Source organism: Stigmatopora argus, chromosome 12, assembly GCF_051989625.1.
Source record: "Stigmatopora argus isolate UIUO_Sarg chromosome 12, RoL_Sarg_1.0, whole genome shotgun sequence".
NCBI lineage: Eukaryota > Metazoa > Chordata > Actinopteri > Syngnathiformes > Syngnathidae > Stigmatopora > Stigmatopora argus.
In genome coordinates this window covers 11,305,474-11,327,854 of record NC_135398.1, presented here as the reverse complement: position 1 = coordinate 11,327,854, position 22,381 = coordinate 11,305,474, and the positions used below count along the sequence as shown (strand labels likewise).

Here is a 22,381-nt window from a genome sequence, read left to right as displayed (position 1 = left end):
CGTATACAAAACTCGCGCCAGGCAGAGGAAAAGGGGGTGTCCCTGCGCATGCGCGACGTTTATGTTGTTGTTTGTGGCGGTAAGATGGCGGCGCTCGGAGACACCTCGACTCTGGCGGTGAACGGGTTAATTCAACAATTCACAGCAATAACAGGTAAAAAGAGCGCCTCGATTTCACTCCCAAGTGAGCGATCATGTGTAGGGGACGTGCGGGAACATCTCCCCGGGTCGGTAACCACCAGGAAATGCGTTCGTAGTTGTTAAAAGGGATGTTAAATGTGGCTGGTGCTCCGCTGTCACTGGGGGAAAAAATAGAGCCCATGTTAACTGCCTAACTCTACTAACAGACTCCACACTCAGCAGTAAGTGTGTAACTTAAACCCTTTTAATAGTAAATTAACTTTTATTCCGTAAAGCCAATGTGTGGTGATGACTACAAGCTATATAGATCGCGATCTTTTAACTGCGTTTCGTCTCATTTTGACATCTTGTGTTTAGCATATTTGGGGAATGGAGGACCAAGATTTGGCGTCCTCTTCACCACGTTAAACTACTATTTGGCATCACCTCAAAGAACGCGACTGCTGTGGAAACCACACGCGTCTCTGCTTAATTTATATGCCCGCACTTTAGACAGCCAAACGCCACACCGGCAGTTATACGTGCTCACGCGATGAAAACGAGGAAAGCAAAGTTTATTTCACGGAGACGTGTTGTGAGGGCTACTGCTCCACCATGTTGAGAGGTTGGAACGCGCAGGCGCAATGGGAGTCGGAAGTGAGAAACTAATAACCACGCATATAATATAAACTAAAACTGCAGTTCCCTTTGAATACGCTGCAAAGTCATCAGTATGTTCTACAATCTACAAAGAAAACATTTCGTTTACAAAATAAAACTGCACGGTTCCCTTTGATTTGTGTTTTGTGGCATAGCTTGTGGTTTAGCCCGTCGGCCTCACAGTTCTGGGGTCAGGGGTTCAAGAGTTTATCACCCAGAGATACTCATAATTGAATGGCTAAGGTAGTTCTGGGGTTTTAATATTTCAGACATTTTAGCTAGTTAACCTGTAATAATGGCTATTTTTATTTTCCTCTGCTATTACACTTAGTAAAAGGGAAATTCTGTGTCTTATTTTTTTTTCTTCATTAAAAAAATTCTCCTGAGATGCATTTGATAAAGGTCTTGTCTTCCACTTTAATGCCAAAGGAGAAGTAAGCTGTCGATTACCATGACCTGACTAATGTATACTTTTCTGGGAGCCCAGTGTTGATTTTGTTATATTGATTTTGCAACTCCCAAAGGTGTTGTCAAGACACCTTGAAGCTGCTTTAAAATGTGCCTCTGAATATTGTATAGGGGCCACAGAGAGCGTAGGGAAGCATATGCTGGAAGCATGCAACAACAATCTGGAAATGGCAGTGACCATGTTTCTGGATGGAGGCGTGGTCGCTGAGGAGCCCAGCACAAGTTCTGGTTCAGCAGCATCCAGCAGCAGAGTTCCGCCTTCAGAGTAAGTGTTTATTCTCCAACTATTTTCTTTTTTTAATGGTGCACCACATGTTTGGATGTTGACCGTTCCGCATCTTGTGTATGGTCACAGCGAAGTACGAGCGCCCATTCCCCAGAAGCAGGACATACTTGTGGAGCCGGAGCCCCTTTTTGGAGGTATTGCATTTATTTATTCCTGGTTTAGAACGTTCTTGCAATCGCATTTTGTAACACTTTAAACATGGCTGTTTCTCTTACACATCCAGTGCCAAAACGGAGGAGGCCGACTCGATCCATATTTGATGGCTTTAGAGACTTCCAAACGGAAACAAGTGAGTTTCTTTTAGGGCTTAAACAGTTCATCAAGTAACTTAAAAACAATAAAGAATGGTCAAAACAATCTGTTTCTCTTTCACTTGCTTTATTTGATGAGGTGTCAGAATAGTCTGTAAAAATAGGCTCATTTGGGGTTGCAGTTTTATTGTATTTACAGTTTAGATGATGAGAAATACTTTAAAGTGTGGTGAAGGACGATTCGGCATTTTACTCCGTTTACACATCTCTTATGCGTCACTTTTTTGGCTCGTCTTGGCACCTCTTAAATCCATCAAAATCATTTTTGTTCATTTTTAATACGTTAAACGAGCTCCAAGAGGAAAGGTTAGTTAGCAATATGTTAAAATAAAATTCTTGCTTCTCATTCATATAAGCAATCAGTCTTTTTTTTCCTCTTATGTTTGAATATGTAATAAATTTAATTTTCAGTGTGAATAAAGTTCCGCTTACATACCCATGTGCTCAATAGAATAATATCTGCAGTACTATAGAAAATAAACTGTCTGGTCCCTACCAATGATTAAGTTTGTTTCAACCCTTCTTTCACTCTTATCTTTTCAGCCTTCAATGATCATATGTTTTTCCCCTGAATTGCTCCTCTTCTCTTTCCAGTCCGCCAGGAACAGGAGCTACGAAACGGCGCCTCGGTCGACAAGAAACTGAGTACCCTGGCAGACCTTTTCCGTCCTCCCATTGAACTGATGCACAAAGGCAGCTTTGAGACGGTAGGCGGTTGTTTATGAACCATTATCACATGCATCCATTCTGTTTATTAATTTTCCCTTCGTGGTAACTAGGTTTCGAGGTAAAAAATTGTACTGGCTATGTCATACCCATTTGAGGTTTACCATTCAGAATTTGTCCAAATTCTGTAATAAAATTATTAAAAGAGGCCTAAAACCTCTGATTAGTGCTCTTTTGCATAAATTTAAAGATAATTAATTATAGTAAAACTGTGAAGAAAATCTGGATGTTTATCCTTTGTTTTTCTGGATTTGTTTATTTTAAATGGAACCCAAAATGTTCCTGACTAACTGAAGAATGAATACATTTCATGAATTAATTAAATGAATTTGTTATTATTCAAGTATTTTACTGCAAATGATTTCCCAAAATTATTTGGAATGTTAATGGTTTTTTTATCTGCCAAAGAAGAAATCTATCTAAGTTATTTTTTTTTTAATAATATATAACGTATATTGAATGTTTGAGCTCAGAGCTGTAAAGTAAACATGCTAACCACCATTTTCTTTGCCACCCAATAAAGTCTTATAATAATGTATTATTATAATGTATTTTTTGTTTTTCAATTTTATTTTATTTTATTTTACTTTTCTAAAAATAAATGTTTATGGCTAACAAGAATTAATGGGTAAAGCTCAAGTATAGCATTGGCAATTACAACTTTTAGGGAACTTTTATTTGTTTATTTCTTTATCTACTTAAGACTTATTCATGACTTTGCTCCATCTTTACGATCTGGCGTAGGCGAAAGACTGTGGCCAAATGGAGAACAAGTGGTTGATGATCAACATTCAGAACGTCCAAGACTTCGCTTGCCAGTGCCTAAACAGAGATGTGTGGAGTAACGATGCCGTGAAGACCATCATCAGAGAACACTTTATTTTCTGGCAGGCACGCAGATCATCTTTGAATACACATGCGCCTAAGTTCTTGAAGTAAGATGGAATAACACTCTTTTTTTTTTTCCTCAATATTTTTTGAAGGTATATCATGACAGTGAAGAGGGAGAACGATACATCCAGTTCTATAAACTCAACAAGTTTCCATATATTTCCATTTTAGATCCACGCACCGGTGAGTTGTCTTGTGAGTAACACCGACTTGTCGTTTACAATAAATGGAAGGATATATGATTTGTCAGTTGCATGGAAAGAAAGCATGTGAAGCAATGTTCCCTCTAAGCTGCGCGCGTGCGCAATTGCGCACTACTCTCGTCTTCTCTGCGCACAGCAAATCATATGGAGCGCACAAAATAAAAACCCAATTTTTGTTATATTTTTATTTTATTTTTTATAGCTGTGAGGACGACACGCGAACCACTCATCCGCCGGGCCGCCCATTCATAGATATTAATCATTATATTTTATTATTACTAAATCATTTATGTGTAGCAGACATGCACCTGCTTATGGCAGGTGTGATACTGGTGTGGCCATGGCGAGCAATGATGTTGCTCACACCGGTACTCAGTGTGCTCAGGGAGGTTGTCTTTCTGCCCAGACAAACAAAAAATTACAGGGAACATTGATGTGAAGCAATCTTGATAGATGAAAAAAGTTTTGTTGCATTTTAGGTGTGTTATGAGGCTGAGTTTATAACACTTTCTTTAAAGGGAAAGACCAAGCTGACATATTCCATGCAAATCACTAATTTCTTACAACTATTATTAAATAATCCTTAAAAAGAGGACACAGCTCATAGGACGATTGTGATATTACTAATACCTGCACTCTTTTGTGCTGGAGGTAATAAATAATTAAATACAGTTTCTGGTTTTTTTTTATTGTTGATTCTCTTTGCTGTAGTGCAATTGATCAAAAACGTGTCTTTCCCTTTAAGTTAACAACATATGATTGAAACACCTACCAGGATAAGCACTGTTTTAACCTCACAGTTCTTACCACTTTAGGTCAAAAAATGGTGGAGTGGAACGAGCTGGACGTGGCAACCTTCCTGGAGCAGACTACTGGCTTTCTGGCAGAACACGGGCAGTTGGATGGGCCGCCTTGCCCTGCCCCAGCGGCCAAACGTGCTCGCTCTGTGGGTCCCTCATCTTATGTGTTTCCCTCCAACATCCAGACTGTGTTTGCTTTTTTTACCTTTGCGGTTAGATGCTTGTCTTTAGTAATAAAGCAGACAGATTTTGAGATATGACTAGGTTACAAGCAGCTCGTTTTGAACTAGTTAATGTCACAACGATAGGAATAGAACTCTTTCATAGACCAAGTTATACACCTCTCCCTGCTAGCAAAGATGCTGAGGAAATAACCCCCCAAAATACGGCTACTGTGTTGACTTGTGGCACATCTCCAGACAAAAACCCATGCAGCATGCATTTTACATGCAAAAACTGAAGTAACTCACCCGCCCTTCATTTATGACCCCAATGAAGTTTTTTTTTCATTATTATTTATTCTAAAATGTTGTACAACATCAACACACACACACAGTCTTCTTCCTTTTGTTCTTCCTTGATTTGTTTTTAACAGCTGCACTCTTGTTTTCTGTTCTAGGAAAGCCTGATCGATGCCAGCGAAGACAGCCAGCTGGAAGCCGCCATCCGAGCATCGCTACAGGAAACCCACTACGACTCCTCCAATGTCCCCGATGTCCCCGACTCCCCCAGGTCGGAGGAAGACTCAGACGCCGAGCCTTTCACGGACAGCGAGGGCCCCATCTCGGTCGATGGGTCTGATGGCGAAATGCCGGAACTCCTGAAAGAGAAAGCTTCTATGGGCAAACACCCCTCCGCCATTTCCACGGCTGGGCCCGTCCTACCCCGTCTTTATCCTGATAGCACATCTTCCTGTCACCGGAAATCCCCGTTCAAAGAAAACAACCACAGTCACAAAAAAGAGGAGAGCAAAAAGAACCACCTTGAGCCAATGGTCACCAAACCACATCCGCCTCATCCGGACGCCGACAGCGAGGGGCCTTCCAAGACCTGCGACGAAGACTGTCCTAATGACAATGGTATGCAACTTGGTGACATAATAACCATGTACAAGCGCTAGTTATTACGTCTTACCTGGCGGAATATCAAAGTGGGACGCCCATATGGTACAACAAAGATTTGGGGTGAATATGAACCTTCATGTGCCATCTATACAAGCTCATTGTACATGAAGCAATTACGTACCAATTTCCTCTATGTTTATGTGCAATCGCTAAACTGTACCACCATTTGAGTGTTTTTTTTCTTCGTCAATGCAGGCCCCAAGGCAAGATTGATGCTTCGTTACCCAGATGGACATAGAGAGCAAATATCATTGTCTTCTCAAGCAAAACTCATGGTAAGATGGTCCGCCGCATTGTACTACTTCGTAAAATGAACGTTCAATTTCAACTGTGCAACTATAACCATTTTCTGCCCAATCCCCAATCTCAGGTTTTTAAAAACTTTGATCAGCCAAAGTTAATGTTTGCTGATCCTGATTTTTATATAAATATATATAATATTTTAATATTCCAATTAATCTTTTTTATTCTAAGAGATTGAACACTACCTGTGATTTAAAACGTTTTTTTCTTCTTCTCACTGCTCATTCAATACTTCTAAGGATTGAAATCAGTGAAACATTTTTCAAGGAAATTGATTTAAAAAAAAAAAAAATATTGATTACAGAGAACTACTAAATTATAACCAATATCAACATTCTCGCATCTCCATGCCTTTTAATCTTAGAACAATTTGAATATGAGCCAAGTGTGTGCATTCACTGAACATGTATTATTAACTCCCAACAAAAATTAAACAGGCCATCTAGTGGCCACAAAACATTGACCACACAGTGACTCTTTGGAACATTGATACAATTTCCACTACACATTGGTTCATTTTATCATTTTGTTTTGACCTCAAGGCACTGGTGAGACACGTCCAATCCAAAGGTTACCCCAACGAATGCTTCGAACTAGTCACCAACTTCCCGCGGCGGAAGCTCACCCACTTGGACTATGACATCACGCTGCAGGAGGCGGGGCTTTGTCCGCAGGAAACTGTATTTGTGCAGGAGAGGAACTAGCCTTAGCGGACTCAAACAACCACCATGGATAGTAAGTGGAACTGGGGCTGGGTTAGAGGAGGCTTGGAGATGTTTGGCGATTGGGGGGGTATTTCCCTTTCCAAGATTCCATGGGTTCGCAGCTCCCTGGCCAGTACCGGATGCCAACAACCTTTTGGTTTTTTACTAGAATTCAGGTTTTTTTTTCTGGATTCCAGACCCAGCAAAATAGAATGACAACACTATAGCTGATGTTCCAATTAAATCCTATAAGGCCCCAGTGTGCCATTTCCAGCAAAGACTTTTTTTTTCTTCTTAAGAATAGCTCTCGCTATTTTCAATACCTGAAAATGGGAAAAGGAAGTCTCACTCTTCATCTATTCATTCAGATTCAGCTGTGCCCACTTGACTATTCTGAAATGTTTGACATTTCTAAGGGAGTCTGCATGGATCACATTTTTCAACGCATTTATATCAGTCCATGAGAGACTAGTGGACGATCCCTTCCTTTTTTTCCGGAAAGCCAACTTTTGATACGAAATAGAAACGACAAAAGGCTAGTGTGCATCTCATCAGTCAGTTGGACCTTTGCTGTACAGAGGTGGCTTAGCGAGAGACACAGAAACTGAGATTATGTGGTTGGATGTTCTTTATTTCCTCCTTTTTATATGATGCCAAGAAACTATGCCCATGACAAAATATAATTACCAAAACCAAGGGAGCATTTGTTTGGTGTTTCATTCACTCACAACAATTTAATACGCGATACAATTGTAGAATATTTTGTCGCACATTGGTGGGTAGACGGTCGATTGGTCGCCGGTCTTTTGGTCGCCCGGAAGGTTATTGATAATTACCATTTAAATCGTTGCTCAAATTCCCTAAATACAAACTGCAAATTATTATTTAGTCATACTTGATGCCCTATTAATTATTAGGCTAAAGAAAAGCTCCAAATTTCCCGGACTTTTATTTTGTTTGTTTGTTGGAGAACTTGTTAAGACCCTGACAGACGTAGCTTCTTAAAGGGACAACGCATGTACATACAAACTCTTATACACTCACATGTCGGCTCAGTGAAACTGCTCATGGCCATTGTTGGCTTTTATTGATGCGTAGACCGTGTTGTTTTACCTTGTTTTGTCGCCGGTCTTTTGGTCGCCCGTTGTCGCGGTCGGGGCGACCAAAAGACCAGCGACCAGTTGACCGCACACGCATTGGTGTGTAGCTAGTGTTTGCATTAAGGGATATAATGTTACCAGTATTTTTTTAAAAGAAAAGAAGTAAAGGCTTTGAAAGATGAATGTGGGAATCATTAAAATTCAATTATGTGTCAAATTCCTACCCCAAGTGAAATTTTAATGTAAACAACACTGTCATTGCAATAGCCTAGGATATTTTGGGTGTATATGTTCTGAAATTTTTGCATATGATTGGCCAAAACACTTAGGTTAAAAAAGCATTTTAAAAAGTTTCCAAATCAATACATCCTTTATAAATGGCTTCAGCAGTTATCTCAACTAGACTTAAATTCTTTATTCGTATTTGACAGTTGTGCAACTCAATGTTACTTCTTAATAACATGCAACCCATTACGTTAAAATATGAGACTTAAGATGTTTTACCATGAAATTATCAGGATAGAATGTGAAATTAATCATGTACCAGTTCAAATATGAAACAAATTTAAGCCACTACACTCCAAGAGTATGACTAAAACCGAAATGTAATAGCTCGTACAATATATTGCTAAAATTGGTTATAACATGGTCCTCAGTCTTAGCTTGTTTTAGCAGTTATGTGCATGTGTAATGTATTCAGGGACAAACCACTGAATTTACTTAACATGGGTTTTAACCTCATATTCATCCAGGGATAGTTTAGGACTTTTAATAAAGAATTATTTTTTTATGAGTAATGTCTCCTAAAAGTAACAAAATGAAGAGCATACATAACATTTCTAATTTTAATGCTTTGGATTAAAATCGTTTTTTTTTTCAAATGCAGAAACAAATACAATTTTCACTTTTCAAATACACAGCAAATAATGTACAATTTATCAGGTGATTTTTAATATTAATTTCCCTCAAGTGTAGGGATTAGTTTTTGCTTTTGTAACGGGTTCAAAGTACTTTTTACAATCAATAACTTCTCTTTTTGAGTGTGTTCCAACCGCAGAGGTTGTTGGCCATTCCATTTAGGAGGAAAAAAAACATTGTAAGCAAAGGACCTGCAGCTGCACAAATATAGGAGCGCTTGCCCCCTTGCTGTGCACAAATGACAATTTTTGTGGCATGAACAAAAGGTGCCAGAGGCCAAGTGAGACCGCCAACCAGCACCTTTGATAACATAACCCAAGGGTGTCAGACTCGGGTTGGTTCGCGGGCCGCATTAATGTCAATTTGATTTCATGTGGGCCGGACCATTTTAGATATAATATTTAGATTTTTTTAAATAAATGCATTAAATGGACTGGATCAAAAGCCCTGAACATTCCGTTTTTTATAGATCTAAAAAAAGGGTTTATTTGAGCTTTTTTTTCTTAGTAAGGGGAAATCTCTTTTAATCAACTTCAAAAGGAAACCAAATTTTCTTTAATTATTTTCCATATTAAAGTGGAAAACAGAAAATATTTTTAGATTTTACAAAAGGATTTTTGAACTAAAAACACAGAAAAAAATGATTAAAAAATTGCAATTATTGATTTAAAAGGGGGAAAATAAGGAAATATAATATACATCTATATCTATCATTTTAATTTGATCTTAAAACAGAAAGTCGGCACTCATGATTTACTTTCCTGGGCCACACAAAATTATGCAGCGGGCCAGATTTGGCCCCTGGGCCGACACTTTGACACCTGTGACATAACCTCTAACTTTGCCAATTAACTCATTCAGTCATTGATGGCAATAGACGTCCAATTCATTTCATTTGAAAAGTTGAAATTGGAAGCCACTGATCGTAACAGGAGTTAATGACGTAATCAATCTTTGACCTCGCTCCACAACCTTTAAAAAATTGCTAATGTTGCAATACTTGACAAAGGATCAATAGCGCTGAAACCTCGGGCCTTTTTGGGTGAGTGGGCAGTTGCATAAGCGAGTGTTGACCCCACTTCAGAGTCCACTTGTGTCCTTTTGACTGCTTCCTTAAACGATTTTAATGGAAGTTAATGTTTAGAGCGGGGGTCTTTTTGGACAGTGCCAGTTGTGCAAGGACTGCCATTTTGTATATGTTTTGGTCATGGGCTTTTTGAGGATGAAAAAAGGAGAAACTGGACTGGAAATAAAAGGGGGAAATCAGGCCAGAGTCGTTTTTCATCCAAGTCGATGAATAACCCAAATTTGGGAATTTAATTCCTTCATTTGTTTTCTGAAACGCTTATCCTTTTCCCAGGGGAGAGGGGTGCTGGAGCCTATCCCATCTTACTTCAAGCACGAAACGGTGGCCAGCCAATCACAGGGCACAAAGCGCCGGACACCCATTCACCCTCACATTCATACATAGGGGCAATCTATAGTGTTCAACCAGCCTGCCCTGGATGTTTTGGGGATGGGGAGGAAACTGGATAACCTGGAGAAAACCCACGCAATCACAGGGAGAACATACAAACTCCACACAGGAGGACCCCAAAACCGTGAGGCTGATGCACTAAAAATTCACCCGCTGGGCCACCCGTGGGAAGTAAATTGACCTCGAAATTTTGTTGAAATAACCGCAAACTTATATGATTTTTAACAATCTTCTTTCCACATTGTGCTCTCATGGGAAATGTGTAGTAATAGTATTAGTAGTAATTGATTATCTCATACAGTTTGGACTTTAAAAGCTCATTTCTGATGTTTTTCTCCGTCGTGTGAAGGATCCCGCATTTTCACAACAGGCTGAAACCCGAAAAAAATGGAGGTTTTCCATTTGCGTAATCAAGTGTTTATTTTGCTGCAAACTCTCCAAAGTCTTTGATCAAACACATGACTCAACTCCAACCTTTACACTCAAGCCTCCAAAAGTCCTGAGTAGCATTCCTGTTTGGCAGAACAGCATGTTTCCTCTGCAATTGTAGGGATATCTATCAGTAGTTCAGACATCAGCAAATTTGGATTTTGCTTTCTTTTCTCTTACACCACAGAACTAAACTGGTGATGTGTGTTCTCAAAGGTTAAGATGAGATTTAATCATTTTAAAGTGGATTGTCAGCAGGTAAAGCCTGTCCAGTTTATTACACACCAATTCACAATGGGCCAACATTAAAAACTCTGGCCAAACACATTTAAAAACTTTTAAAAATTGATGTCATTAACATGAGAAATGTCAAACCCTTACACAAACTAACAGCAAAAACAATTACTACCAATTCATTACTTCCCTCACTTGTTTTCCCCCAAAAGCTGGAACATACTGAATAAACCAAAATTAAGTTGATCATGGGTGACCTGGCGGATGAGTGGTTAGCGCGTTGGCCTTGCGGCTTTAGGGTCCTGGGTTCAAATCTAGGTCGGTCCACCTGTGCGGAGTTTGCATGTTTTCCCCCGGGCCTGCGTGGGTTTCCTCCAGGTACTCCGGTTTCCTCCCATATTCCAAAAACATGGATGGTAGGCCGATTGGACAGTCTAAATTGCCCCTAGGTATGGGTGTGAGTGCACATGGTTGTCCGTCTCCTTGTGCCCTGCGATCGGCTGGCCACCGATTCAGGGTGTCCCCCGCGAAAATGAATGAATAAGTTAATCATATCATGAGTACCATTTTGTGGTGCTTTTTACCGTAATCGACATGCAAATATTCCAGTGTTGAAGCAATTTAACGGGAGGTCAACAAAGCCAGCCTAGTTGCATTGCTTTGTGAAACTTATCTTGGTGGGATTTTCCAATGTTTGCTAATCAAGGAACTTCGTGAGAGGCAACACTCGTTCAATTGGCCAAAACCGAACTTGTGATCTTTTCCTGGGTGATGTTGACTCTGTAAACACGTCTAACACTGAAAAAAATGACCAACTTACTCTCAGTTCAAATTCACGTACAAGTTCACTCATCATTGAAAGGACACAATGTCATGTATCAATGAGAGGGACTAAGCACACAGGTTGAGTGTGACCCTGCGATTGGCTAGCAACCAATCAGGGTGCTACTGCCTGCAATTGGGTGGGATAGGCTCTAGCACCCCCGCAACCTTTGTGAGGTTAAGCGGAACGGAAAATGAGTGAAGTTAAGGGAATGTTTTGTACTTTTTCCTGTATTTGATTTTTAATTATTTCATACAGGCACAAGGTGAACCTGCGAACTGGAAGGTCGAAGCCTAGGATTGAACCCTTGATGTCAGAACTTTGAGGCGCACATGATAACCACTCCATACCGTACCGCCTTGTGCAAAGCACTGGCTGATATTTCAAGGGGTCTACAACTAATACATACTATATCTAATGCATTACCACCAATAGTGTCACATAGCAGTGTGTATCTGTTGCCTGACCAGACGTTTGGTCGACGGACACTTGGTCCCTGGAGGTTTGGTCGAACGGACGTTTGGTCGATTGCGTGACCGGACGTTTCGTCAACGGACGTTTTGTCGATGGACGTTTGGTCGAACGGACGTTTCGTCGAACGGACGTTTCGTCGAACGGACGTTTCGTCGAACGGACGTTTCGTCGAACGGACGTTTCGTCGGACGGACGTTTCGTCGAACGGACGTTTCGTCGGACGGACGTTTCGTCGGACGGACGTTTCGTCGAACGGACGTTTCGTCGAACGGACGTTTCGTCGAACGGACGTTTCGTCGAACGGACGTTTCGTCGAACGGACGTTTGGTCGACGGATTCGTCGCCGGACATTTCGTCGAACGGACAATTTGTCGTCGGATTCGCTCGCTCTCAAAGTTATAATGATGAGAGAGAGACAGAGAGTTTACTGTTGAAAGCGATCAACCAGGTAATCTCTCGCTCTCAAAATTATAATCATGAGAGAGTGAGTTTGTAATTGCATTGACAATGTAAGAGCATTAATATCTAAATATCTAATATCAAAATTATCAATAAGTTGCGTATCATTGGCGTGTGTGTACATGTTATTCGCAGCGATCCCATTTTCACAATGTCCGAGTCCAAGCCTGAAAATAACCTTCTCTTCAAAGATTCCACCAGACTTTAAGGGCTTTTTGAAACCAGATTACATGGGCACCATGTCCTCACTGAGAGAATGCACCAACACAATTCCAGGTTTGGAGGCTTTTATTGGTCTTAAAACACCTTGAAAGCATTTGTCTTATGCTAGAAAAAATTAAAAAAAATTCTCTCCTTGCAGATCTGGAGAGACTTTGCACATCCCACAGCTGCCAGTAGAGGCACCAGATGGCTCCAAGTTGTTTTCTACCAGTCATCCTGACAGCTCTATTTAGTATGTTCATTCTGATTTCAACATGCATCTCTAGTTAAACTCTTACCATTGTCTCTTTTCAAATAAAGCCTTTTTAATGACATACTGAGTGAGTCTTACATTGAACCCTTGGATGAATATTTTGGTGGTTGCATTTTGATTAGATAGCTGTTTGTAAATAAAACATCCATATTTACTTCTGCTACATTAATAAAAAAGGCTTCATATCCACTTGTACCTGTAAAGATTATTAGCGCTGGTAGAAATGTTGTCTTAGGTGTCGTGTCCAATGCATTTGAACAGTGTTGGAAATGAAAAAATATATATCTTTAATGGCAGTCATCACTTATGACTTACATGAAATCTATTTGAATTTGGACCTGGGGTGATTTCCCCTCCAGTATAATAGTGTTTCCAAATATTTTCTGAGTGATGGTCCATTCCAGAACCTTTTAAATAAATATAGTATTGGAAAACAGATGCATGTACTTGATACCGAGTTTCTTTTTTCTTGTGAACCCTCAATCTCAGAACCTTGAGGCGGATGTGCAAACCACTTGGTCACTGTGCCTCTCTATTCATATTATACATTAGATGTAATCTATTGGGTGGTTTGGTGGATGAGTGGTTAGCGCTTTGGCCTCAAAGCTCTGGGGTCCTGGGTTAAAATCCAGGCCAGTCCATCTGTGTAGAGTTTGATTGTTCTTCCTGGGCCTGTGTGGGTTTCCTCCAGGTACACCGGTTTCCTCCCACATTCCAAAAACATTCATGGTTGGCTGATTGGATAGGATAACTTTAGACCAGGGGTGTCAAACCGATTCCACCGAGGGCCGCAGTGGTCCCTGGTCTTTGTTCCAATCGATCCAGTGCTGACATTGTAACCAATCAGGTGTCTTCTAAAATAAGTAGCACCTGACTTTAATTAACTGATTACACTTGCAAAAGGTATCCTTTTGTTGAGTTTGAATGAAAACCTGCACCCACTGCGGCCCTTTGAGGACCGGTTTGACACCCCTGCTCTAGACAGTACAGTCCTAAAGGCTGCAGAACAACAAAGCAAAAGCACAAAGTACAAAGCAAGACACTCTAAATTGCTCCAACCTGTTTTTCACTATTCATACCAAAACCCCCATTTAGCATTTTTTCCTCTGATTTCAACATGTACTACTTAAACCCTTACGTCACCATTGGTTTTCAAATAAAGCCTTTTTTAATGACATACTGAGTGAGTCTTGCCCGGAATCCTTGGGTTAAGTTAAGGGAACATTTTGTACTTTTTTTCTGTATTTGATTTTTAATTATTTTATAAAGGCACAAGGTGAACCTGCGAACAGGAAGGTCGAAACCTAGGATTTAACCCTTGATGTCAGAACTGTGAGGCGCATATGATAACCACTCCACCGTACCGCCGTGTGCAAAGCACTGGCTGATATTTCAAGGAGCCTACAACTAATACTATATCTAATGCATTACCACCAATAGTATCATGTAGCAGTGTGTATTTGTTGTTATTGAAAGATTTGTATTTATTGACTGCATATCTTTACATGACATAATGGACACCAAGCTTGCAAACAATCCATATCAGCAAACTAATATAATTAGAGAATGTCCTATTAATGAAATTCCATAATCGGACCCTTCTATTGTCTCAGTTAGCCTTACACTAGTTTTTGCTCCTTTTATTTTGACCAGTAGAAGTCAGTGTTTACTTTTAGTTTAAAAGGACATTAAAATAAAAATTATAAGTATATGCTCAATTCAAATGTTTGAAGTGAAACTGCACTTTCTGCTTTGATATTGTGGGTTAAGTGACTATATCTTGATAATTTTGAGAATTTTACCCCTCAGTGGCTCAAATGACCTTTAATTCTCAGTGATGTTTGAAGCTAAATGTGGTGTATCATATCTTACAGTCCTTTTTTTTCTGGATGTAGAGTTAACGTAAGTCTGCCTTTATACATTTTAATTATCATATGGTAGAAAACTGTAAATGTCACGGCATGTTTTCAAGTAAGCAACAGGGTTTCAATACCTTTTGCCTAAAATTAAACCTTCATTCATTCTACCTTTGGGATAGTCTAAAACATTTGACCATATTTCCATTAGATTGCAAAATGGGCTGTTAAATTGTACTCATTTGTCCTGTATGTGCTCATTTGTTGTGCAAATATGCACACCCAGTTGGGAAACCTAAGCAAACTGACTAGATCACCCCCCCCCCCCCCCACCCCCCCACCCCACCCCAGTTTTGTAACTATAAAAGAGCGCAGTGACTGACTGCAGCTCACTCTGCTGAAGCGGTCATCATCCACAATGAGGCTTCTGTTGTCGCTGCTGCTCCTCAGCTACTTGGGTAAATAACAAAAGATTACAATACAATTTTCTTTTACTACACTAAGACAATTTACAGCTTTAGGCTGACTTATTAGTCATTTCTTTTCCATTTGTCCAAGGACTGAAAGCTCATGAGAAAATGTTGTATTTAGTCAGTCACCCTTTAGAACGATTGTCTTAATATGTTTCTGATTTGAATAACTTTGGCCTATCTGTAATATTTCTTGTAAATCAAAAGGTGTTTGTAGAACTCTTTCAGCTGTCAAAAATGTATTGTTAACACCAACAATGTGAAAAACATAGTCTTGAACTGTCCATGCTGAAATGTCATCTTTTTCTTTAGCTGCTGCGGTTTTGCCGGCCCCCACAAAATCTGTGAAGTGGTGTGTCAAGTCCGAGAAAGAGTTCAGTAAGTGCTCGGACCTGGCTACCAAGGCACCGGTCTTCTCCTGCGTGAAAAAACCCAATTCTTTGGCCTGCATTGAAGCCATTACAGTAAGGAGTGTGACCCCCCACTTTTTTACCAATGGGGTTAAAGTTTATTTTTGGGGGAGAAAAATACCACTGAGTTTATTAGAAGTGGCCAAATGTCACCTTGATTCAACTTGTTACTGTTTTTTTTTGCGAACAGGCGGGTGACGCAGATGCAATTACATTAGATGGAGGAGATATCTACACAGCTGGACTGAATAACTACAATCTCCATCCCATCATTGCAGAGCAATACAACTGTAAGTCAATTCTGTCAATATAAGTCAGTCTAGCTATTCTGAACATTGTGTAGCTCCAAATCAACCACTTGACTGATTTTTGTAGATGTTGGATTGGATTGGATTGGATAACTTTATTCATCCCGTATTCGGGAAATTTCTATGTGCCAGTAGCAAGAAAAGGCATAGTTATAAGTTAGACAATACAACAAAGCAAAGGACAAAGTACAAAGCAAATCAAAGTAAATGGGATCATTAAGAATCACCAAATCAAATCATTAAGACAGAAAAGCAGCTTAAACCCGAAACGAGCATGAGTGGACGGAGCTACCGCCACCAGCTGCCACTTGAACGGCGCCATTTTGGTTGCGGTAGCAAAAACGGATACAGACTCAAAAGACGTAAAGTTGGACAAAAACTGGAACCACACACAAGAAGTCTTCCACAAGATGGGGAACTTCTGCAGACTGTGACCGAGGTAGAGAATATGCAGAGTCACTCTTCCAAGCTTATCCGCACAGTTCCTCAGTAGTCTGGAGCTGAAGACAACAGTAGCAGAGTAGGGCACCTCGACTCCATTGCTGGTAAGTGCCGACAGCTCTTCCATCTTATCCCACGATGGAATGGTTGGTCAAAAGCGTTGCCTCTTCTCCCGGCACTTTTGTCCAGCTCCGAATCCCCGGCGGCACAGAGGTGTTGCTCCTTCCGCTGCGTAATGTAACAGCTAGTCCCATGTGTGTGACAGCGTAGGCATGGCTGAATGGTTCCAAAAAAGAAGTAGCCGAAAGAAGCCAGGCTAACAGAACAAGGAAAGATGTAAAAACATTAAAGTAAAAAGTATAAAGTACAAAGTAAAGTAAAAACGAATGTATTAAGAAATATTAAAATGTAATTACAAAAAAGATAGAAGGGCTGTAAAACACGAAAAACATAAGAGTGTACAGAGCTACTGCCACTGGCTCCCGCGTGAACGGCGCCACCTTGGATCTAGCTGTAATGTTGTTGCAGAGCAGAATGCCTGTCCCCCACCCGAGTAACAAATTCTTGTACAATCTGCTCAGCATCAGACGGCTGTTACTACGCCGTGGCTGTGGTTAAGAAGGGCACCAATTTCGGCATCAAAGACCTGAAACAGAAGAGGTCCTGTCATACTGGTTTGGGAAAATCCGCCGGCTGGAACATGCCAATTGGAACGCTCCTCAAGATGGGCTTATTGCAGTGGGAAGGCATCGATGACTCGACTATTGAGGATGGTGAGTCCTTTCTCTTAATGTGAAGTCTGAATGGAGCTAATTTGGGATCTTATTTTTTGTAGCCGTGGGTAAGTTCTTCTCGTCCAGCTGTGTCCCCGGAGCAGCGAGGGAATCCCCACTATGTAAAAACTGCAAGAAAGACTGCTCACGGTCTCATAATGAGCCTTACTATGACTACGGTGGCGCGTTCCAGTGAGTATTGCAGTTAGTTTTTACAGGAGACAAACTTTGCTTTCTGAATTTTCATCAGCTCAAAATGTGGCTGTTGACAAAAACTATGTCTAGGTGCCTGAAAGAAGACGCTGGTGATGTGGCATTTGTCAAACATCTTACTGTACCAGGTGCGTTCCTTCAATCTTTTTTTTATCTCGGCAGCCAGGGAACACAGCAAATGCTTTTTTTGCGCGTCAATGCTTTGCGGTAGAAGTATTAAATTGGTTGGAACAACTTAAAGTGTGTTTTAACTTTGTAGAATGGCAGAGTTGGGACAAGGGATGCATCCCCGGCTTCCCATTTGAGTTTGAGTTTGATTTATTTTATAAGGGACAACACATATTAATGAGCATATTCATGTTAATGAATGTGTATATGTAAATATGTAAGATTGTAGCCGAGGGCTAATTTCCCTCTTTTGTCCCTTGTGCAGGTTCAACATAAACAATGACACACACACACACACACACACACACACACACACACACACACACACCACACACATACACACACACACGTAGTACAGTTCTGGACAGCGTTGTGATCACAATTTTGTTTGTCTAACAGCCAGACTTTAAGATGATTGGCGAAGAGGTTCAGAGACGGGAGTTCATGCATGTTAATTGGTATTGAGTTCCAGGTATGTGCGGCACGGACAGAGAAGGTGCTTTGGCTGAATGCACTCTTTTTGAAGGGAACTAAACAGTCATCTCTAGAGCCAGCTCTTGTTGACATGTTGGATTTTTTTTGTACAAAATCTTGCAGTGGAGGAGGAGCTATGTGATGGAATATTTTTTGAAAAGTATTGTTCCAGTTGAGGCGTTTGTGGTTTTTTATTGGGTTTTTTTTGCACCTTGCGTCCATGACTTTACCCTTTTGCGTTTTCTAATTCCTTGCAGACAATGAGACGAAAAACTATGAGCTTCTGTGCAAAGACAACACCAGAAAGCCCATTAACGACTACGAAAAATGCCACTTGGCTAGAGTACCTGCTCATGCAGTGGTCACCCGCCAAGAAAACACCCTCGCCAATCTGATCTGGGACAGCCTCATGGGAGTGCAGGTGAGTTCAGAAGTCTGTGGCCTATTGTTACCCAATAAGCTATAAAATCCATGGCCCTCCACAAAATCTGCAGGTGATATGCTTCTCTTAATATTTCCCCTGCCTCAATTTACAGGGCTTTGACCTTTACTCCTCAAAAGCCTATGCACCAGCCAAGAATTTGATGTTTAAAGACTCCACTAAAAAGCTGGTCCGACTTCCTTCCAACACAAACTCCTTCCTGTATCTGGGTGCCGAGTACATGGGCATCGTGCGTTCCTTGAACAAAGGTAATAACTCAACGTCTGAATCCAGATGAACGTTGTCGAACATTTCATTTGAACTTTTATCCAGAGGGCACAACAACCAAACCAAACGCCGTCACATGGTGTGCTGTGGGCAAGAATGAGAAGGATAAATGTGATCAATGGAGCCTCATCATTGCCGAGGAGAAAAATACAATTCTGTGCGAGACGGCCCCCTCTGTCGAAGAGTGCCTTCAGAAGATTATGGTGAGATAATATATGTATTTTAATGGCTCTTTCCCTTTTTCATGAAACTAAATACACTTTTAAAAAGTATGTGACTTCTTCGTTTGCTAATTAAAGATTTTTCATTAGACATTTTGCTCAGTTAAACAAAAATGCAAATACACGATCAAGTCAATATGCTATTTTATTCCCATTTATAAAAATTCAAATATACTTTGTATTAAAAAAAAAGAATATTTGCGATTAAGAGGGTAAAAGAAATTGGACAATTTTTGTCAACAATACCGCTAAACAAATGATGAATTCAAATGAGTGGTTCATCAATATGTTTCCTAATGTTGGCAGTCATAATTAGCCCACCTAAAGGAAATGATAAACCTATGCATTACTTAACTTAACTTACGCATTACTTTGACTCAACTTTCGTTAAACATGGCTAAAAACTAAACTAATATTTATCTTACCTGGGTCATAAACAAACGTTATGTCTTAAAATCCTTCCATTAGGGATGCTAGTCGGTGGCTTTTAACAATGCCCATACCAGATCTACATCAACAAATATTTTAAATATTTATAAAATAATAACTGCCAAAATGGGCTACTTAATCCACAAAGCTCTCTGACCTAACTGGTGAAAACAGGAGTTTATTTGTTAAGAGAATTGACTTGAATTGAATTGAATGCCTTTATTGCCATTATACAAGTATGATGAGATTTAAAGCTTCACCATGAAGTGCACAAATAAATAATCAATAAATAAGTAATAAATAAATAAGTAGTCAACATAATAAGTAGTCAACACGAATAAGTGGTAACATAAATTAGGAGTCAGGCACAAAGAGTGACTAAAGTGGTTAGCATCCTTTGGAGTTTTAGTGCAAGATAAGTTCACAATATACAGATTTCTGAACAATATTATAGTAGAAAAACGATATATCGTGCAGAAGTTTTAAAGCTTTTGAGTCCAGCTTATGAAAAATTTGTCGCAAAAGCATTTATTACTTCCTCTATAAATTAAGCTATCAAATCCATGGTTGGACTACCACGTCACATATATGCAACACAAATCTAACTTCTGGCGTAAGACAAGTTTTTCAGTGCTGTGCCTGTTGTTTTACAACAACTTTATGTTTTTGTCTACTTTAATTTAAGAGCAAAGAGGCAGATGCAATGGCAGTGGATGGAGGAGAGGTATATGTCGCCGGCAAATGCGGTCTAGTTCCGGCCATGGTGGAACAATATGATAAAGGTGCAGTTCTAGTTTGGATTGATATTTTGACAAATGATTTGCTTTGGTTACATCTGTGCTATTTCTTCAACAGATAAGTGCAGTATACCTGGAGGTAAATACTAGTTTTCTCATACTGGTTGCAAACCATTTACAGAGCATCATATATAGACAAGCTTCATATTTTTTTCAATGGGGACAGACAGGTACATGATTTGAGGCATTCTTGATTGATAAAATCATTGTGTGTTGTGTAGCCTCAGCTTCCTCGTACTACGCTGTCGCCGTGGTCAGGAAGGATTCCGGAGTGACCTGGGCCAACTTGCGGGGGAAGAAGTCCTGCCACACAGGTTATGGCAGAAATGCCGGCTGGAATATTCCCATGGGTAAAATCCATAATCAAACTGGTGACTGTAACTTCGGTAAGTACACCCATGTTTGTGGGGGAAAAAACATCATATGGGGAAGGGAGTAAAACCCCATGTTTCATGCGCCATTTCCATAGCCAATTTCTTCAGCGGTGGCTGTGCCCCAGGATCACCGAAAGACTCAGTCTTCTGCTCCAAGTGCAAGGGAAATGGCCAAACTGTGAACAACGATGTCAAGTGCAACCCCAGTGCAGAGGAGCAGTACTATGGATACGCCGGAGCCTTCAGGTAAAGTCTTAAGAATAATGGAGATTCAATTTTTCTGGGTTCTTTTTTCTTCAGGGAGTTCTCGGGTTATGATAAAGTTCCTTTCCTTAGCTGGTGGTGACTTCAATTTTACAGTTAAAGTCAAAATTTGGTTCAGTACTTCATTAAAAGTAAAATAAGATGATGTATTTTCCTTTATTGCTAAGTGTTGGGGCTTTTAATTGCTACCAAAAGCACAGAACATGATCGTGATGCTAGCTCGTCTACCCTTCCTCTCTCATACCAGTCAGACACCTGGTGCATTTAGCGACACCCCGATGTTGGTATTGTGGCCATTGAAATGTCCAATCGTGACTGGCTAGCTCGCCCCCACCATTCCTGTTTCTATATTGTTCCTACATTATGAACTTTTCATGTATACATTTTTTCTCCTTATTGTGTGTTCTTTGGCTGGTGCAACTTATAGTCCAAAAAATACGGTATGCTACCCTTCAGATAGGAGCTGGTGTGCTCTTTTTTTTCAGATGTCTTGTTGACAGTGCTGGGGACGTTGCCTTCATCAAAGACTCAATAGTTGCAGAAAATACCGATGGTAAAGACACTCAGCCCTCACAATCACCAGTGCCACAGCTTTTCATTGATGATCTCTCTCAGGAAATGGCTCGGACTGGGCCAAAGATCTTCGGAGCAGTGACTACGAGCTGATTTGTCCTGAACAAAGCGGTTCAGTGCCGATCACAGAGTTTAAATCTTGTTACCTTGGGATCACTCCAGCGCACGCGGTGGTAACCCGTCCAGAGACTCGTGACGTTGTTGTCAGTTTTCTCCAGGCACAGCAGGTAGGGAATACATCTGGCGCTTGCCTTACAACAGGCTGACTTATGGTTTAGCTACTTCATTCGATTTTTACTACGGCTGGGTTTTCATTTCTAGGCCAGGTTTGGCATTGATGGCAGCGATCGCGAATTCAAAATGTTTGAGTCCACGTCTGGAAAGAACCTTCTCTTCAAAGACTCCACCAAATGTCTCCAGGAGGTACCGAAAGGAACCGACTTTAAGGGCTTTTTGAAACCAGATTACATGGGCACCATGTCCTCCCTGAGACAATGCACCAACACAATTCCAGGTTTGGAGGCTTTTATTGGTCTTAAAACACCTTGAAAGCATTTGTCTTATGCTAGAAAAAAATTAAAAATTTCTCTCCTTGCAGATCTGGAGAGACTTTGCACATCCCACAGCTGCCAGTAGAAGCACTAGATGGCTCCAAGTTGTTTTCTACCAGTCATCCTGACAGCTCTATTTAGTATGTTCATTCTGATTTCAACATGTATCTCTACTTAAACTCTTACCATTGTCTCTTTTCAAATAAAGCCTTTTTAATGACATACTGAGTGAGTCTTACATTGAACCCTTGGATGAATATTTTGGTGGTTGCATTTTGATTAGATAGCTGTTTGTAAATAAAACATCCATATTTACTTCTGCTACATTAATAAAAAAGGCTTCATATCCACTTGTACTTGTAAAG

The 22,381-nt window shown here is 40.3% G+C and overlaps 2 protein-coding genes and 1 long non-coding RNA gene across 5 annotated transcripts; all 3 read left to right on the top strand.

Annotated features, from left to right (window-relative positions):
- Positions 1–9: 9 nt before the first annotated feature.
- On the top strand, positions 10–7,292 carry ubxn7 (UBX domain protein 7). Of its 3 annotated transcripts, none has more exons than XM_077616123.1 (11): positions 10–154; positions 1,360–1,513; positions 1,604–1,668; positions 1,758–1,823; positions 2,440–2,552; positions 3,316–3,462; positions 3,555–3,645; positions 4,481–4,611; positions 5,085–5,544; positions 5,785–5,864; positions 6,435–7,292. In XM_077616123.1, the coding sequence occupies exons 1-11, from the start codon at positions 49–51 to the stop codon at positions 6,594–6,596; spliced, it is 1,575 nt and encodes a 524-aa protein (XP_077472249.1). In that variant the 5' UTR covers positions 10–48; the 3' UTR covers positions 6,597–7,292. The 3 variants fall into 3 exon arrangements, with proteins under 3 accessions (XP_077472249.1, XP_077472248.1, XP_077472250.1); XM_077616122.1 differs by having other exon boundaries at positions 3,555–3,657; XM_077616124.1 differs by lacking the exon at positions 10–154 and adding an exon at positions 185–362 and having other exon boundaries at positions 3,555–3,657.
- A 5,359-nt stretch (positions 7,293–12,651) lies between these two features.
- LOC144086363 (uncharacterized) lies at positions 12,652–13,048 on the top strand. Its single transcript, XR_013304427.1, has 2 exons — positions 12,652–12,786; positions 12,872–13,048. It is a non-coding gene; the product is annotated as an uncharacterized LOC144086363 (long non-coding RNA).
- Positions 13,049–15,229: 2,181 nt separating this feature from the next.
- On the top strand, positions 15,230–22,238 carry LOC144085393 (serotransferrin-like). The gene is made up of 17 exons (XM_077614607.1): positions 15,230–15,299; positions 15,624–15,775; positions 15,912–16,011; positions 17,052–17,243; positions 17,306–17,435; positions 17,529–17,584; positions 18,356–18,519; positions 18,635–18,788; positions 18,853–19,010; positions 20,143–20,239; positions 20,313–20,333; positions 20,476–20,640; positions 20,724–20,874; positions 21,378–21,445; positions 21,508–21,692; positions 21,787–21,979; positions 22,064–22,238. Exons 1-17 carry the CDS (start codon positions 15,260–15,262, stop codon positions 22,099–22,101), a joined length of 2,064 nt encoding a protein of 687 aa, XP_077470733.1. The 5' UTR covers positions 15,230–15,259; the 3' UTR covers positions 22,102–22,238.
- The last annotated feature ends 143 nt before the right edge of the window (positions 22,239–22,381 follow it).

Excerpts from the sequence above, each read along its gene's own strand:
- ubxn7 (XM_077616122.1), top strand. The coding sequence starts at position 49 with ATGCGCGACGTTTATGTTGTTGTTTGTGGCGGTAAGATGGCGGCGCTC. Across the intron at positions 1,514-1,603 it reads AGCAGAGTTCCGCCTTCAGA|CGAAGTACGAGCGCCCATTC; the intron begins GTAAGTGTTTAT and ends GTATGGTCACAG. Across the intron at positions 1,669-1,757 it reads GCCGGAGCCCCTTTTTGGAG|TGCCAAAACGGAGGAGGCCG; the intron begins GTATTGCATTTA and ends TTACACATCCAG.
- LOC144085393 (XM_077614607.1), top strand. The coding sequence starts at position 15,260 with ATGAGGCTTCTGTTGTCGCTGCTGCTCCTCAGCTACTTGG. Across the intron at positions 15,300-15,623 it reads GCTGCTCCTCAGCTACTTGG|CTGCTGCGGTTTTGCCGGCC; the intron begins GTAAATAACAAA and ends CTTTTTCTTTAG. Across the intron at positions 21,446-21,507 it reads AGTTGCAGAAAATACCGATG|GAAATGGCTCGGACTGGGCC; the intron begins GTAAAGACACTC and ends GATCTCTCTCAG.